Below are 16513 nucleotides of genomic sequence, written 5' to 3' on the forward strand. Positions count from 1 at the left end.
CAAGTCCCCAGAGGCGGAACAGTCTCTCAGGGGCTCTAAATCCCCAAGGCTGGCTGTGCACTGGAACCACCTGAAGAGCCTTTTAAACATACACACACCTGCTGTCCAATGCTGCTGTGAGCCCGAGGACTGGGCCTCATCTCCCTGGCTCCACCGGGACCAGGTTATCTAGCAGAACCTGGCCTTGCAGGACGGGGAAGGCAGTTTGGGCCCACTCCTGCCTCCGTCTCAGGCACAGAGAGAACGAGCCCGGAAGGAAGCCCTGCATCCTCCTGGTGGGGCTGTGGCCGCACCGCAGGTATGGGAGCCGTCTGCCTGGACGAGGACTCCAGTCCCCAGGGAAGTGGTCCTCCGTGCACCCGGCTTCCATCAGGGCGTGGCTCCTGCGTCACCTTGGCTCCTCCCCCTTGACCTCAGGTCCTCCCCCCCTGCCCCGCCCCAGCCTCCCAGAGTCACTCCTGCTCCATCCGCAGCACCCAGACCGGTCTAGACCCCCATCTCTTCCCCGGTCGCCTGCAGCAGCCTCCTGTCGCTCCCTTCCGATCGGCAGCCTCCCCAGCCACCCGAGTGGCCATCCCATCACCTCCGTCTCCTCCAGGGGCCTCTGGCCGGCACTCCAGTCTGGCCACAGCCGGCTCTTCCCCAACGAGGACCACGTGCGGACCGGCCCAGCCGGCACCTGTGCGCTGCTCCTCCCCTCGCCCAGCTGGCTCAGCCCTGCCGTCCTCCAGCGTCAGCTCACGTGCTGCCTTCCTCGAAGTTCCAGCCCTCTGGATCAGCCTCCTTTAAACCATGGTGTCTCCTGAGCCTCCCAACAGATCATGACTCCTCCAGCCCCAGCCCGGGGTGTGCACGGGCTGGTGGAAGGGGCCGGGGGCTTCCCCCTGCCCAGACGCCCTTCCCCAGGTCCCTGCACGGCGCCCCCACGGGCCTCTTACGTGGTGGGCACAAAACGCACACTCGCCTAGCGCAGAAGGGCTCAAGTGTCAGAAGCCTTGAAGCTGTGGAAGGAGGAACCCATACAAGGGCCTGCGTCCCTCACATCAGCAGCACCCAAACCGCAGCCGCCCAGTGGCAGCGGGCGACCGGGCTTGTTCTCGTGCCCAGTAGCACACAGGACCGGGTTCTGCTTTCATTCCAGCAGCACCAAATCCTGGGACTGATCATGTTTTCCTCTTCGCACTGGCTCTGGGAAGTTCAGAACCAAAAGGGGGCCCGGGTGCTGAGTGTATGGGACACGGGAGCAAGTCCACGGCCCGTGCGTTTCACTCCTGCTTCCTCCACCCCGCCCCCTCCCTTATTTCTCTCCCCTTAATCCTGCGGCCCCATGTGTCTGCTTCTCTGCCACTTGGAGCCTTTGGGGAAGGAGGCATCATCACATCAGCAAAGCGAGCATCTACAGTGGAGAGCCCAGCGGCATGGCGGGCAGACCAGGGTCTGCGGTCAGGGGGGCTGGGGTCGCCCGGCCCTGCTCCCAAACCCCCGAGTGGTGGTGCAGGTCTTCCTCTCCCAGGACCTCTGCTTCCTGGCGTGTCCCCTCATCACTCACTGCCCCCCCAGGGGATGTGCTGGGCCTGCAGACAGGAGCCTCCCTTTCACAGGCCCCGCCGTGACCCCGCTTCCCTGCCTGCAGGGTCCCCATGAGGAGCTCCCGCCAGGCCCCCTCACCGCCCCTGCCACTCTAGCCCTGTCGTGAGTCATGTGGGGGGACAAGGCGCAAAGGCATCGGGGGCCCAGGGGATGGGGGGAGCTTACCTTGAGGACGAAGCCGTCAGGGCAGGCACGGTCATACTTGTACACCTTGTAGACGACCAGGAAGACGACACAGGTGAGGAAGGCCAGGGCAAAGAGCACCAGCACGGAGACCTGTGGGCGGGGGCGGGGCCATCAGCACGGCTGAGGGGGCAGCCACGCAGACATACCCACACACAGATACACACAGACACACACACACAGGCCCGCGGGCCACTGTACACGGGCACCGTCTCCGGAAGGAGGCACGGAACACAGAACCGGGAGGCCTCTGGTGATGAGCAGTCAGCAGAGTCACTTTACACTGGACAACTTTTTGTACCATTTTCATTTTTCACCACAAGCATGCATCACCTTCATTTTAAATTAGCCATTTCTTGTATTCCAGGCCTTGCATAGAGAGCTCGGGGTACAGATAACGATCAGGCCTCATGGACATCGGACACACCATCAAGCCGTGGGTGTGGGCTGCCCTTCTGATGCTGTGGGTCACCACAGTGACGCATCAGCCAATGGCTAATCAGCTGTTCCAGAGACACCCCTGAGCCCTGGACACCAGCCCTGCCCTTGACCTGGGGCCAGCGGAGCAGGACAGACAGACCCCCCCGGGCCCCCACCATCTCCACTCTGGACAGTTTCCTGCGTGTTCAGTTAGAGCCTGTCCTCCCCACCCTGGAGGGCGGTCCTCATTAGCATGGGGACTTGGCGTGCTGCACCGTGGCTGGACCACGGGACGTACTCAGTAATGTTGGAAGACGATGCATGACAGCCCATGAGCAGAGTGGGCCAGCGATGGGAGACCTCCCCACTGCAGGGCCTGGGGCACGGGGGACGAAATGCTGCATCTGGCCTTGAAGGTGCTCCCTGGCTGCTGGGAGCCGCTGGGCAGGGGCGAGAGCGTGTCCTGGGCTGAAAGGGCGTGCAGAGGCCCCGCGGGTCAGGTCAGGAGGTATGACCAGGAACAGCAGCACCCAGGCCCCCAGCCCAGCCCCACTACTCCCTCTCTTCTCCCCACACGGCCACCCTGGCCACCAGCCACTGCTGCCCGGGCTACGAGTCCCCACCTCCAACCACCCAGCTCACGCTCACTGCAGCTTGGGCGACACCTGTCCCCTCTGTGCCCCCACCCAGGGAACAGCCCCTCAGACCCCCAAGCAAGCAAGGAGTCTCTGTGTCACCCCCCAGGAGGCCCTTCCTGCCCATCTCTGCGGTCCGTCCCCGTCAACATCTGTGTCCTCTATCCCCTGTTCTTCCCGTGACCCCTCACCGGGACTGTCAGGGCTGTCACCCTCTCTAGCCACTCCAGCCTGTCTGGACAACCCGCCTGCACGAGGAGCCTGCGTCTGACAAGGGGACACAGGGTGGCACCACGGCTGCCTCAAGGCCCGAAGCACCCCAAGGGAAGGTGCCATCTGGGTTCTGGTGGCCGCTATAGCACATGGGCAAGGACAAGACCACCCGGCCCGGGTGGGCAGCCCGGGGAGACCGCAGAGGCGGCTAAGCATGGAGCTGGGTGACAAAGGAGGCTGAATCTGAGGAAAAGGAGGGGGCAGTGGCCCTGGGGACACGCGGCAGCAGAGAGAGCAGCAGAGCATGTGCGGGGCTTTCCGACAGGGGTGGCAACCCTGCCGGTGCCCGGCACCTGGGGGGGCAGCCAGATTCTGGGTAGGTCACCCAACTCCTCCAGGCCCAGGCTCCTGCCAGCCAATGGCAGTGAGAGGCCCCAGCTCCCGGGGCTGGTGGGAGGGTGGAGGGCTCAATGCTGTGCTGCTGAGGACAGCACCTAGGCACAGTGGATGCTCTGGAAGGAAGCGTTTGCTATTGTTGCTGCAACTGTCACCACAGCCATTCCCTTGCTCACTCGGGTCACACAGTTGGCAGACACAGAGCTGGACTCTCAGCCCAGGCCACACAGCCTCCCCCAGGCCCGCCACCCTATCCTACCTGAGCCCCTCCCCACATTCACCTGACTACTGCTCACTCAAATCTGCCCTGACCTGGACCCAGCTACCCACTGGCGGCCCCTGGGGGCAGCAAGGGCCACTTCAGCAGCTCTTTCCACAGTCTAGAATAGCAGGTTGTCCATAGGGAGAGCTGTATTTAAAATAACTGAACTGGGCTTCCCTGGTGGCGCAGTGGTTGAGAGTCCGCCTGCCGATACAGGGGACACAGGTTCGTGCCCCGGTCTGGGAAGATCCCACATGCCGCGGAGCGGCTGGGCCCGTGAGCCATGGCCACTGAGCCTGTGCGTCCGGAGCCTGTGCTCCGCAAGGGGAGAGGCCACAGCAGTGAGGGGCCCGCGTACCACAAAATAAAATAAAATAAAATAAAATAAAATAACTCCTTCGTAACCCTCTATATTCTATTTTGGGCATTTGAAAACATTACTCCAAGAAGAGGTCCATGGCACACAACAGGTTAAGAAGCCCTGTTAGAATATGTCCTCCTCAATAAAATATTAGCGAACTGAATTCAACTACACGTTAAATACATGCACCATGATCAAGTAGGATTCATTCCATGGTTGCAAGGATGGTTCCAAGAGCCACAAAATCTATGTGACATATCACAGTAACAAAATGAAGGATAAAAATCATATGACCATCTCAACAGATGCAGAAAAAGCATGTGACAAAATTCAACATGCATTTATGATAAAAACTCTCAACAAGTGGGTATAGAGGGAATGTACATAATAAAGGCCATATATGACAAGCCCACAGCTAACAGCATACTCAATGGTGAAAAGCTGAAAGCTTTTCCTCTAAGATCAGGAACAAGAAAGTGATGGCCACTCTTGCCAGTTTTAATTAACATAGTACTACAAATCCTAGCCAGGACAATTAGGCAAGAAAAAGAAATAAAAGGCATCCAAATTAGAAAGGAAGAAGTAAAACTGTTACAATTTGCAAATGACAAAGTATCTATAGAAAACCCTAAAGACCACCAAATAACTGTTAGAACTAATCAACAAAGTTGCAGGATACAAAATCAACATACAAAAATCTATTGCATTTCTATACACTAATAAGTGAACTATTGGAAGAGTAATTAAGAAAACAATCCCACTTACAACTGCATCCCAAAGAATAAAATATCTAGGAATAAGTTTAACCAAGGAGGTAAAAGACCTGTACACTGAAAACTATTTATAAGACAGTGATGAAAAAAACTGAAGAAGACACAAAAAAGTGGAAAGATATTCTGTGCTCATGCATTGGAAGAATTAATATTGTTAAAATGTCCACACTACCACTACCCAAAGCAATCTACAGATTCAATGCAATCCCTATCAAAATTACATATTCATTTTTCACAGAAATAGAACAAACTATCTTCCAATTTGTGTCAACCATAAAATAGCCAAAGCAATCTTAAGAAGAAGAAAATTGGAGGCATCATGCTCCTTGATTTCAAACTATATCACAAAGGTATTCAAAACAGTATGGTAGTGGTATAAAAACAGACACATAGACTATGGAACAGAGAAGAGAGCCCATAAATAAACCCACATGTGTATGGTCAATTAGTTTATAACAAAGGAGTCAAGAATATAAAATGGGGAAAGAACGGTCTCTTCAATAAATGGTGCTGGGAAAACTGGAGAGCCTCATGTAAAAGACTAAAACTCAACCACTAACACCATATACAAATATTAACCCAAGACGGATTAAAGACTTGAACGTAGGACCTGAAACCATAAAACTCCTAGAAGAAAACACAGGTGATAAGCTCCTTGACATTGGTCTTGGCAATGATTTGTATTTGACCCCAAAAGCAAAAGCAACAAAAGCAAAACTAAACAAGCAGGACTACATCAAGCTAAAAAGCTTCTGCACAGCAAAGGAAATCATCAACAAAATTAAAAAGCAACCTACTGAATGGGAAGGAATATCTGTAAATCATATATCTGATAAGGGGTTAATATAAAAATATATAAAGAACTCATAGAACTCTAGAGCAAAACCCAAAGAATCCAACTAAAAAATGGGCAGAGGAACTGCATAGGCACTTTTTTCCAGAGAAGACATACAGATGGCCAACAGGTACAGGAAAAGGTGCTCAACATCCCTAACCATCAGAGAACTGCAAATCAAAACCATAATGAGATATCACCTCACATCTATCAGAATGGCTATTTTCAAAAAGAAACAGTAACGGTCGGAAAGGACACAGAGAAAAGGAAACTCTCGTGCAATATTGGTGGGAATGTCAATTGGTGCAGCCACTATGGAAAACAATTCAGAGGTTCCTCAAAAAACTAAAAATAGGACTACCAGGACTTCCCTGGTGGCACCGTGGTTAAGAATCCGCCTGCCAATGCAGGGGACACAGGTTCGAGCCCCGGTCCAGGAAGATCCCATATGCCACGAAGCAACCGAGCCCGTGCGCCACAACTTACTGAGCCTGCGCTCTAGAGCCCACAAGCCACAACTACTGAGCCCATGTGCCACAACAACTGAAGCCCACGCACCTAGAGCCTGTGCTCCGCAACAAGAGAAGCCACCACAATGAGAAGCCCGCGCACCGCAATGAAGACCCAACACAGCCAAAAATAAATAAATAAATAAATCTATAAAATAAAAAAAAAAAAAGAACTACCATGTGATCCAACAATCCCACTTCTGGGTATTTATCTGAAGGAAATGAAAAAACTAACTTGAAAAGATGTCTGCACCCCCATGTTTACTGCATCATTATTTACAATGGCCAAGATACAGAAGCAACCTAAGTGTCCATCAATGGATGAATGGATAAAGATGTGGTATATATATATTCAACAGACTATTATTCAGTCATAAACAGAAGGAAATCTGGCCATTTGTAACAACATGGGTGGACCCTGAAGGCATTATACTAAGTGAGATAAGTCAGACCAAGTAAAACAAATACTGTTCAAGCTCACTTATATGTGGAATCTTAAAAAAAATAAAAATAAAAACTGAGCTCATAAATACAGAGATCAAATTGGTGGTGCCAGAGGCGGGGGGGTGGTGGGGGAAATGGCTGAAGGGGGTCAAAAGGTACACGCTTCCAATTAAAGATAAATAAGTCCTGGGGATGTAGGGTACAGCGTGGTGACCACAGTTACTAAAACTGTGCTGTGTGTCTGAAAGGAGCTAAGAAACTAGCTCTTAAAAGGTCTCATCACAAGAAAAAATGTTCTAACTGTGTGGTGACAGATGTTAACTAGACGTACAGTGTGATCATTTCTCAATACACACAAATATTGAATCATTCTGTTGCACAGCTGAAACTAAAACATTGCTATATGTCAACTACATTTCAAGTTTTTAAAAAAGAGTATAGGGACTTCCCTGGTGGCGCAGTGGTTAAGAATCCGCCTGCCAATGCAGGGGACACGGGTTTGAGCCCTGGTCCAGGAAGATCCCACATGCCGCACAGCAACTAAGCCTGTGCGCCACAACTACTGAGCCTGCGCTCTAGAGCCCACGAGCCACAACTACTGAGTCCGCGTGCCACAACTACTGAAGCCCACGCGCTTAGAGCCCGTGCTCCGCAACAAGGGAAGCCACCGCAATGAGAAGCCCGCGCACCGCAACAAAGAGTAGCCCCCGCTCACCGCAACTAGAGAAAGCCCGCGTGCAGCAACAAAGACCCAACGCAGCCAAAAATAAATAAATAAAATAAATAAATATATTTTTTTTAATTTAATTTAATTTAAAAAAATTTAAAAGAGTATAATCTCAAGTCTTGGAGAGACGTGCATCCTTAAACCTATCCTTTGAATCAGAAGCCACGTGGGGTTTGGTTCACAGCACCCCATCTGTTTAGGTATAAAAAGAACCCCCCTTCTCTCCACAGGACCGTGGGGAACCACCTCCTCGGGGCCGTCCTCCTGGAACCTGGCCTGGGCCTTCCATCCAGGATTCCTGGGCCCGATGGCCAAGGAGCTCACAGAACTGAGAAATGAGAACACGACAGTCCCCCAAGCAGCCGAGGGAGAAGGCAAAGGAATAGATCCCCGGAGAGTCAGCAGGAGGAACGGGGCATGGCAAACCCCAGCCCCCAACGGCGGGCTGTCCCACTCTCCCGTCCACGCCTTGGTGAACCCCGGGCCTCTCCTGGGCCCCAGAGTCTGCTCGGAGCTGGAAAGCACCCTGTGAGGAGTGGGGAGAGAAATGTGGGTTCACATTTCCCGGCATGGCATGGTGTCCCCTGCAGTCACCACGGCCTGAGAAGCGAGCCGCAGGCCTTTCCAGGAAGATCCCCAGCTGGCTCCGAACTGGATCCTGGCTCTGCCACCCGCCACCTGTGTGACGAGCAGGTCGCCTGCGCATCTGGTCTCTGAAGAAGGGACAAGGCCTCACACTCTTACACGTTTATCAAGAGAATGAAAAGCTATCAAGGGCTCGAGAGCATGTTGCCAGCCCCACGTGCTGCGCCCCGGTCAAGGCTGAATTGTGCCCTGACCCCCCCAAAAAAGTGGAAGCCCTAAGCCTGGCCCCTGTGAATGTGACCTTATTTAGAAATAGGGTCCTTGCAGGTGTGATTCAATTAACTGAGGTCATTCGGGTGAGCCCTAATCCAGTATGACTGTGTCATGAAAAGGGGACATCCGGACACAGAGGTGCACGCACATGGCCACGTGAAGACGGAGGATGGAGTGATGCACCTTCAAGCCACAGAAAGCCAGGGACTGCCGGCAACGCCCTGCCCCGCCCCAGGAGCCAGGAGGAGGCACGGAAGGGTTCTCCCCCGGAGGCTTCAGAGGGCACCTGCTGGCACCTCAGTCTTGGACCTCTGGCCTCCAGAACTCAGAGACAATACATCTCTGCTGTTGGAGTCCCCCAGTCGACGTACTTTGTCCCGGCAGCCCTAGCAAACTAACACAGCCCCTAACACCAAGGCTGTTTTAGGCCCTGAGTGGTCAGCACTGGCTCACCTCCCCTGGAGGTCGCCCTTGTCCCTTCCCCAGCATGGCCAGGCTGGGGGCCTTCCCTCCTCCTCACCAAAGCCCTGGCCAGGCCCACTGCCTCCTGGAGGGCTCTGGAACATGCCAGCCTCTCTGGACACCGAGAGCACACGTGTCCTCCATTACCCAGTATCTACCATTTCCTGAGTCAAGTGACATGAAACCCTGTCCCAGTTTGGAGAGTTTCATGAACCTCCCTCACCTCCCACCCCCATGAGACAACTAAGAATATCCCAGAACAGAATGTGAAATCACTTAGCCAGACATAACCTGTTTCCTCCAGGCCCTGGGAGTACCCTCTGGCTTTCTCTACATGGACACGCCATGGCTGTAAGCACCGTGGAGAGCCCCGATCACCCGAAGCTCCGTCTTTCAGCCAATTCTGAAATACTCTGGCCAAGAGACAAGCCACCCATCCACTGCCCATTGCGTGTCAAGGGCCCTGGGGTCTAGGCCTGCTCGACCAACATACGCAGTGACTCTGGAAAGGGCATCTGTCCCCTGACCCTCGGTCCCCTCTCAGCCGTGAAGGGGGAGCCCCCACATTTACAGTGGGGAGTCCAGGAGACCCGGGCAGAGCAGCCCCTCACTGAACAACATAAGCCCCACTCCCCCAGGGCTGCGGCCTCAGAGCAAGGAAGATGCCTGGAGACCATCAAATCCAGCACCTTCCTGTACATGTGACAGAGGCCCAGCCACTGAAAAGGCAGCACCTTCAACGGGAACAACGGGACACCCAGGTGGCCGAAGAGCCCGGGGCGCACACAAGAGGAACGGCAGCCATCACCTCAGTGACCCGACCTGAGCACAGAAAAGGCCCCAACAGCGCTGTGTACTAGAATCACAGGAGCCTCCAAGGATCCCAATACCCGGACCCCAGACCGGGAGACCCTGATACCCGGACCCCAGACCGGGAAACCCTAGACCGGGAGATCCCCATACCCAGACCCCAGACCGGGAGACCCCGATACCCGGACCCCAGACCGGGAGACCCCGATACCTGGACCCCAGACCGGGAGACCCCAATACCCGGACCCCAGACCGGGAGATCCCCATACCCGGACCCCAGACTGGGAGACCCTGATACCCGGACCCCAGACCGGGAAACCCTAGACCAGGAGATCCCCATACCCGGACCCCAGACCGGGAGACCCCGATACCCGGACCCCAGACCGGGAGATCCCCATACCCGGACCCCAGACCGGGAGATCCCCATACCCGGACCCCAGACCGGGAGCAACACCCAGGCATCAGTATGTGAGCCCACCCCCCACCCCCGAACACCTCCTGTGTTCTCAGCCTTGCTGAGAACCGTGGGAGTGAACAGAGGATCCCACTTCTGTGTCGAACTCCTGTAGCCAGGGGGCTCCTGAGCTCCCACCCAAGCTTTGCCCTGTTGCACCAAAACACCATATTGATGGCAGCTCCAGAAACTTCATCGCCTCTGCACTACGTACGGTAGGCGGTTTAAATAAAGCTTGTACACTCCTACGACAGCACCTGCAAGGCCACGTTACTGACTGCATCTTACCAACGGGGCAACGGAGGCTCAGACGTGTAAACGACTAGGCCAAGGGAAGCCGGCTGATACCCTACAGGTATCCAGGTCCTAATCCCTGGAACCTGCATATGCCACTTTATACAATAAAAGGGACTCGGCAGGTATGATCAAGTCAAGGATCTTGAGATGGAAGATTATCCTGGATTATCCTTATAAGAGGGAGGCAGAGGGCAAATTTGCCACAGAGGAGACGAGCAGAGAGAGACTGGAGATGCTGTGCTGCAGGCTTTGCAGATGGAGGGAGGAGCTGCAAGCCAAGGAATGCGAGCAGCACACCTCCAGAGGCTGCAAGAGGAAGCACAGCCAGTGAGACTGATTTAGGACCTCTGGCCTCCAGGACTGTCAGAGAATGAATGCGTGTGGTTTTGAGCCACTCAGCTGCCCCAGGAAACTAATTCACCTCCTTGCAAGCCCATCTCCCCACAGACCGAGCCCCTGCGGGCAGGGCTGAAACCGCACAACAGGCAGAGGGAGAGGAGTGAATGAGTCCGTGGGTGGATGCAGCTGGCAGGGAGCCCATCCCCCAGTGAGGACTTACAGGGCAGCCCTTGGGTGCCAGGAGCCAACCCGGAGCATCTACACATCAAGTGGAACATAAATTCAGTTTGCTGGGTTTTATTAAGGAAATGATCATGCACAGGAAGGGGGCAGGACCCCGGGCAGCTCTGCCCTCCAGGGGCCCCTGGAGGCCGGGACCCGGGTGAACGGGCAGTACCCAAACCTGCCGCTGTCCTCTCCAGGTGGGGCTGTGGGCCTGTGGGCCAGGGATGAAGACCATGGAGGCCCTTGGTTGGCGGAAGGGTGTTTCCTTAGAGGCAGGGCCTTTGTTTCAGGGCCGACAGCTCTATCAGGCACACAAAACCCAGTGCTGGGGCCTGCGATGCTTTTAGTGACCCCAGGAAATGGTTTTAACTTTTGCTTCAAAACCAGAAAAAAAATAATAATGAATCCAGCCTGGATTATATTCATCTTTAGTCCAAGACAGTCATAAGACGTTCTTTTTTTTCTTTTAAGGAGGAAAGGGCCCACAAAGGCAAAAGCGCCTTGGGCCCCAAGGCCCTGCCTTCCTCCATCGACGGAATCCCCAGTGGCTGGTGGATGTTCCCGGCCACCATGGAGTGACCTTGGCTGGCAGGGTCAGCCCTGGTCTCTGCTGAGTGGTGTTAACTCATCACAGCACAGAGTGAGAACCGGGAGGGGAAGGTGGGAGCAGAGGCCGACCCCCCTCATGCGGGGAAGCGGTCCAGGAGGGGGTGTCTGGTCTTGAAGGATGGGGAGTGCTCCACGGAAGCTCGGGAAAGTGTGTTGTAGTCAGAGGGAGAGAGAGGTTGTACCAAAGCCCCAGGCATCCAGGACACAGCGTGTTCAGCCAGGGCAGCTGGAGCATCACACGTCCTGCAGGAGAGCGGCATGGGCAGGTGACAAAGGACCCCATGTGCCACACCAAGAGGTGGGAGCCCAGACAGTTCCTGGGCGCTGCTGGATTCCGGAAGGTGGCTGCCCCTCTATTATGTCCCAAATTAGCATTTCTCACAGCGCTGGGAGGTGTCGCCAGCTGTCTGAAGGACAGATGTTTGCCACTAATTTACGTGTGTGTGTTAGAGCAGATACTACATGGTCCCTAAATTGACATCACTTTTGCGCAGCTGTCAATAAAAGCTCTAAAGCAGGACACAGTGGGGTGAAATTACAGCTACTGTACAGGGATTTGTACTCATCACCCCATGTCCTCTGGTGGGTGCCCCATGGTGACCCTCCCCCCACTGCTGTGGGCAGTGGGCTTTAAGGAACAGTGTGTGGGAGCAGTGGGGGGTCGGGGGAGAGCCTGGTGCAGGGTTTCCACCATGTTTGTGCCACTGACCTCTGGCAGCCACGTGAAGCCTATAAATCCTTCTCAGAATCATGCTTAAAATGCATAAGACACAACACACAGGGAAAAAAACCCAATTATATTGAAATACTATTATCAAAATATTGCAAAAATGTACATTTGTGATATATTATGCATGTGCTTCCTTATTAACACACCAAAAAAACAAGATCTTATAATACTGTGATTTCAAAGGAATGATGAGACTAAACACTTTCCCCAAAATCTTGGCAACACCTGCAGTGTGATACAAAGAACACTTGTGATTTGCATTGGTGACAGTCACAGGATTTACTTATACTACTGTAGTTGATCGCCTACAGTAAAAAGTGAAAGAATGTGTACACTGCAGACTATAACACGTTGCTGAAAGAAAGTAAAGAAGACCCAAATAAATGAAAAACACCATGGAATGGAAGACTTACTAATGTTAAGATGGGAATACTTCCCACACTGATCTACAGATTCAATGCAATCCCTATCAAAATCCCAACAGCCTTTTCTGTAGAAATGGAAATTGCAAGGTATAGTGAATAGCCAAAGCAATCTTGAAAATGAAGAATAAGCTAGAGGACTCACGCTTCCCAATTTCAAAGCTTACAGTTTCAAAACTTACAGCTACAGGGCTTCCCAGGTGGCGCAGTGGTTGGGAGTCCGCCTGCCGATCCAGGGGACACGGGTTCGTGTCCCGGTCCGGGAGGGTCCCACATGCTGCAGAGCGGCTGGGCCTGTTAGCCAGCCTGCGCGTCCGGAGCCTATGCTCCGCAGTGGGAGAGGCCACAGCAGTGAGAGGCCCGTGTACCGCAAAAATAAAAACAAAAACAAAAAAAAACTTACGGCTACAGTAATCAAAACAGTGTGGGACTGGCATAAGAACAGCCATATAAATCAATGAAATAGAAGGGAGAGTTCAGAAATAAAACCATGTGTTCATGGTCGACTGATTTTTTCGCTAAGTGTGCCAAGACCATTCAATGGGGCAAGAACGGTCTCTTCAATAAATGGTGTTGGAACAACTAGAAAAGAATCAGGTTGGACCCTGACCTCACACCATATACAAAAATTAACTCAAAATGGAATAAAGACCTAAATATAAAAGCTACAGCCATAAAACTCTTAGAAGAAAACATAGAGATGTAAATCTTCATGACCTTGGATTTGGCAACGGTGTCTTAGATGTGACACCAAAAGCACAAGCAACAAAAATAAACTGTACTTCACCAAAATTTTAAAATTTTGTGCATTAATGAACACTAGCAAGAAAGTGAAAAGACAACCCACAAAATGGTAGAAAATATCTGCAAATAATACATCTGATAAGGATCTAGTATCCAGAGCATATAAGGAACTCCTACAACTCAACAACAGGAAGACAAACAACCCAATTAAGAATGTGAAAGGACTTGAATAGACATCGCTCCAAAGAAGATAAACAAATGGCCAACACAGGAAAAGACGCTCAACATCATTAGCCATTAAGAAATGCAAATTAAAGCTGCAATGAGATACCACTTCACCCCCACTAGAATGGCTATAATAAAAAAATAAACAAGTAACAAGTGTTGGTGAGGATATGGAAAAAGTGAAAACCTTTGCTGGTGGGAATATAAAATGGTGCAGCTGCTGTGGAAAACAGCAGTTCCTTAGTATGTTAAACATAAAATCACCACACGAACCAGCAATTCCATTCCTGGTTACATACTCAAGAGAACTCAAAACAGGTGGTCACAGAGAAACTTGTACATGAATGTTCACTCTAGCACTATTCACACTTAACCAAAAGGTAGAAACAATGCAAATGTCCATCAATGGATGACTGGATAAACAAAATGTAGTCTTACCCATTCAATGGAACATTACTCAGCCATAAACAGGAATAATGTACTGATACATGCTGTAACATGGATGAACCATGAAAACATTATCCTAAGTGAAAGAAGCAGTCATACAGGACCATATATTGTATGATTCCACTTATATGCAGTGTCCAGAATAGGGAAATCCATAGAGACAGAAAAGAGATTAGTGGTTGCTTAGGGCTAAGGGCAGGGGGAAATGGGGAGTGACTGCCAATGGGTATGGGGTCTCCTCTGGGGGTGATTGAAAATGTTCTGAAAATAGATAATGGTGATGGTTGGGCAACACCGCGAATGTAGTAAATGGCACTGAACACTTTAAAATGGTAAATTTTATATTATGTATATTTTACTACCAAAAAAAAAAGGGCCAGAGGCAGGAGGCCGGCGCCGGGGTCTGGAAGAGATGATGAGCCCAAGCCAGAGCAGCCCTGCCCCAGAGGCAAGAGGGGTCCAAGGGGTGTTTTCTGGAAAGAAGAGCCAGGAATGGACAGCAAGTAGGATATGGACCTCGGGGTGAACTTTATAAGGAGGGGACCATGTGCCCAAGATGCTTAGGACAGTCCTGGCTGACAGTTACTGCCCCGGCATCCCAAATGCACAGGGTCCACCATCACTCTCCAAAGTGTCCTGGTCTGGGCCATAAATTACACAGCCACTCGACTTACAAGGCCCTGGCCCTTATACCTGTTCTCCAAATATTCACCATGAGTTGGGAATTAGCAGTCACCCCGTCTCATAGACGAGGAGCTCGATGGGCACTTGAATTTGCTGTGTTCCCATCTGCTCTTTCTGGCCTGGCGTCTCCTCTCCTGCCGGGGGTGGGGGGCCTCCCGGGGGTCACTGCCCAGCTGGGATGGGAACTAGGGCATCTGCAGCAGGGGAGAGTCACCCCGCAGGCCCCATGCAGCTGTGGGTATGGAAAGCAGAGCTTGGCGGGCTCGGTGTCAGATGGATGTGGGGCCGAATCCTACGGCTATCCCCAGTTAGCTGGCTGACCTTGGGCCGGTTCCTCTCTGACCTTAATTCCCCACCTCCAAAATTAGGACAGTAAGATCAACCTTCAAGACTGTTACGAAGAGCCCAGGCAGGCAGCACTGGGTCGATGGCGGCTGGGTCATCCTTACCCTGCTCTCTCTGCCCTCCCACCCTCAGGAGGGAGGGGGGAAAAATGTGCTTTTCTGCTGAGTAATGCAGTTAAAAAAAAAAAAATCTTGGAAAAATAAGATGAATCCTGACGTCTCCAAGCATTTACAGCACTAAGTATTTTCGGTAACCCCCACAAAATGAACATACAGACACACCCCCCAGATGACTCAACCCACTTAATTATTCCATTCTAGATGAAGCTCCCACTCTCTAGCTGGGCCAGGAAACCGCAAAATGGGGCAGCTGAACCCTGCATGACGCTCTGCTGAAGGTGACAGAGTGTTGAGATGCATTTCTAGGATCCCCAGTGCCACCTTGCAAAGACCACGCCCACTGCTGAGTGCCAAGGCAACGGTGCCGCCGTTCATAAATATTTAACAAATGCATCTTGAAACACACCAGGGGATTATTGCAGAGGGTGGAAAACAGATGGACACCTAGGAAGCTCAAGGTCATTAAGGATGTGAGCAAAGATACAAACCACCCACAGATTCATTTGTTGACCGAAGGCAAAGGGACCCCCAATGCAGCACATGGACACTATTCAAACAAAGCCGGTCTCCCCTTCCAGGACATTCTCCCAGCCCTGCACCAACTGTGTAATGCCGACCTTGTAATCTCTGAAAGCCCCGAAGGCAACATGGCACCAGGGGAGGGGGCGCGGCTTGTTCGCCCGAACCCTGAACTCACAAGGAGACGGTGTGTAGATGACGGAGGCGTCAGCAGCCCTCCATCATGGCAGTCACAAGCATAAACCTTCCTTTAATCTGCCTAAGTATGGCCCCTCCATCCTCGGAGCGTTAAGCAGCAGCCCCAGCAGCACTGCGACACGCCGGTGTGCACGGGTGAGGGGGACTCTGCAATTAAAACACTGTTTAGGTTTTAGTTAATTTGAGAAACATCTCAGGCCCGTGTTTATTCTCGGCATAGATACACCTCCAGTTAGTTCAACAACTGCTTTCCTCGTTGACACTAACCTCTTCGGAAGCCGAGACTTCGGGCCACCTCTGGGTGACTCATCCAGCAATCCCTGTGTGGCAGAGCCTCAGAAAACCCTCTCCCCAGCCAGCAGTTACCTAGCAACCAGCCTAGCAACCACGTAGCCAAGAGATTAATCCCCGGGTGATAATCATAAAGCAACATCCAAAAAGACATCTCATCTCGAGGATGCCCTCCGAAGGTATATGAAGATGAGAAGAAGAGCAGCGGCACCTCGCTCCTGAACTACACAAATCGCAGACAAAAGGGGGACACGTTATTTACTTGTTGCTTCAACAGCTGAAAGGCACGATTTCATTTCTGCGATTCACACACGGAGCCGAAAAGAACGAGGAGACAGGTGGGCTGGGGAGCCACATGGAAGCTGCCCTATCACCAGAAGGATGAGG

General features: G+C 52.2%; 1 protein-coding gene across 1 annotated transcript in view; it reads right to left on the reverse strand.

Moving 5' to 3' along the window:
• The window catches only part of NSG1 (neuronal vesicle trafficking associated 1), a 30130-nt gene that overhangs the window by 5217 nt on the left and 8400 nt on the right, over positions 1-16513 (reverse strand). Inside the window, exon 4 of the mRNA XM_079706732.1 lies at positions 1756-1866. Within this exon, the coding sequence (XP_079562858.1) occupies positions 1756-1866 (111 nt within the window). The remainder of the gene's footprint in view (positions 1-1755; positions 1867-16513) is intronic.

Source organism: Hyperoodon ampullatus (genome assembly GCF_949752795.1).
Source record: "Hyperoodon ampullatus genome assembly, chromosome: 1".
Lineage (NCBI taxonomy): Eukaryota > Metazoa > Chordata > Mammalia > Artiodactyla > Ziphiidae > Hyperoodon > Hyperoodon ampullatus.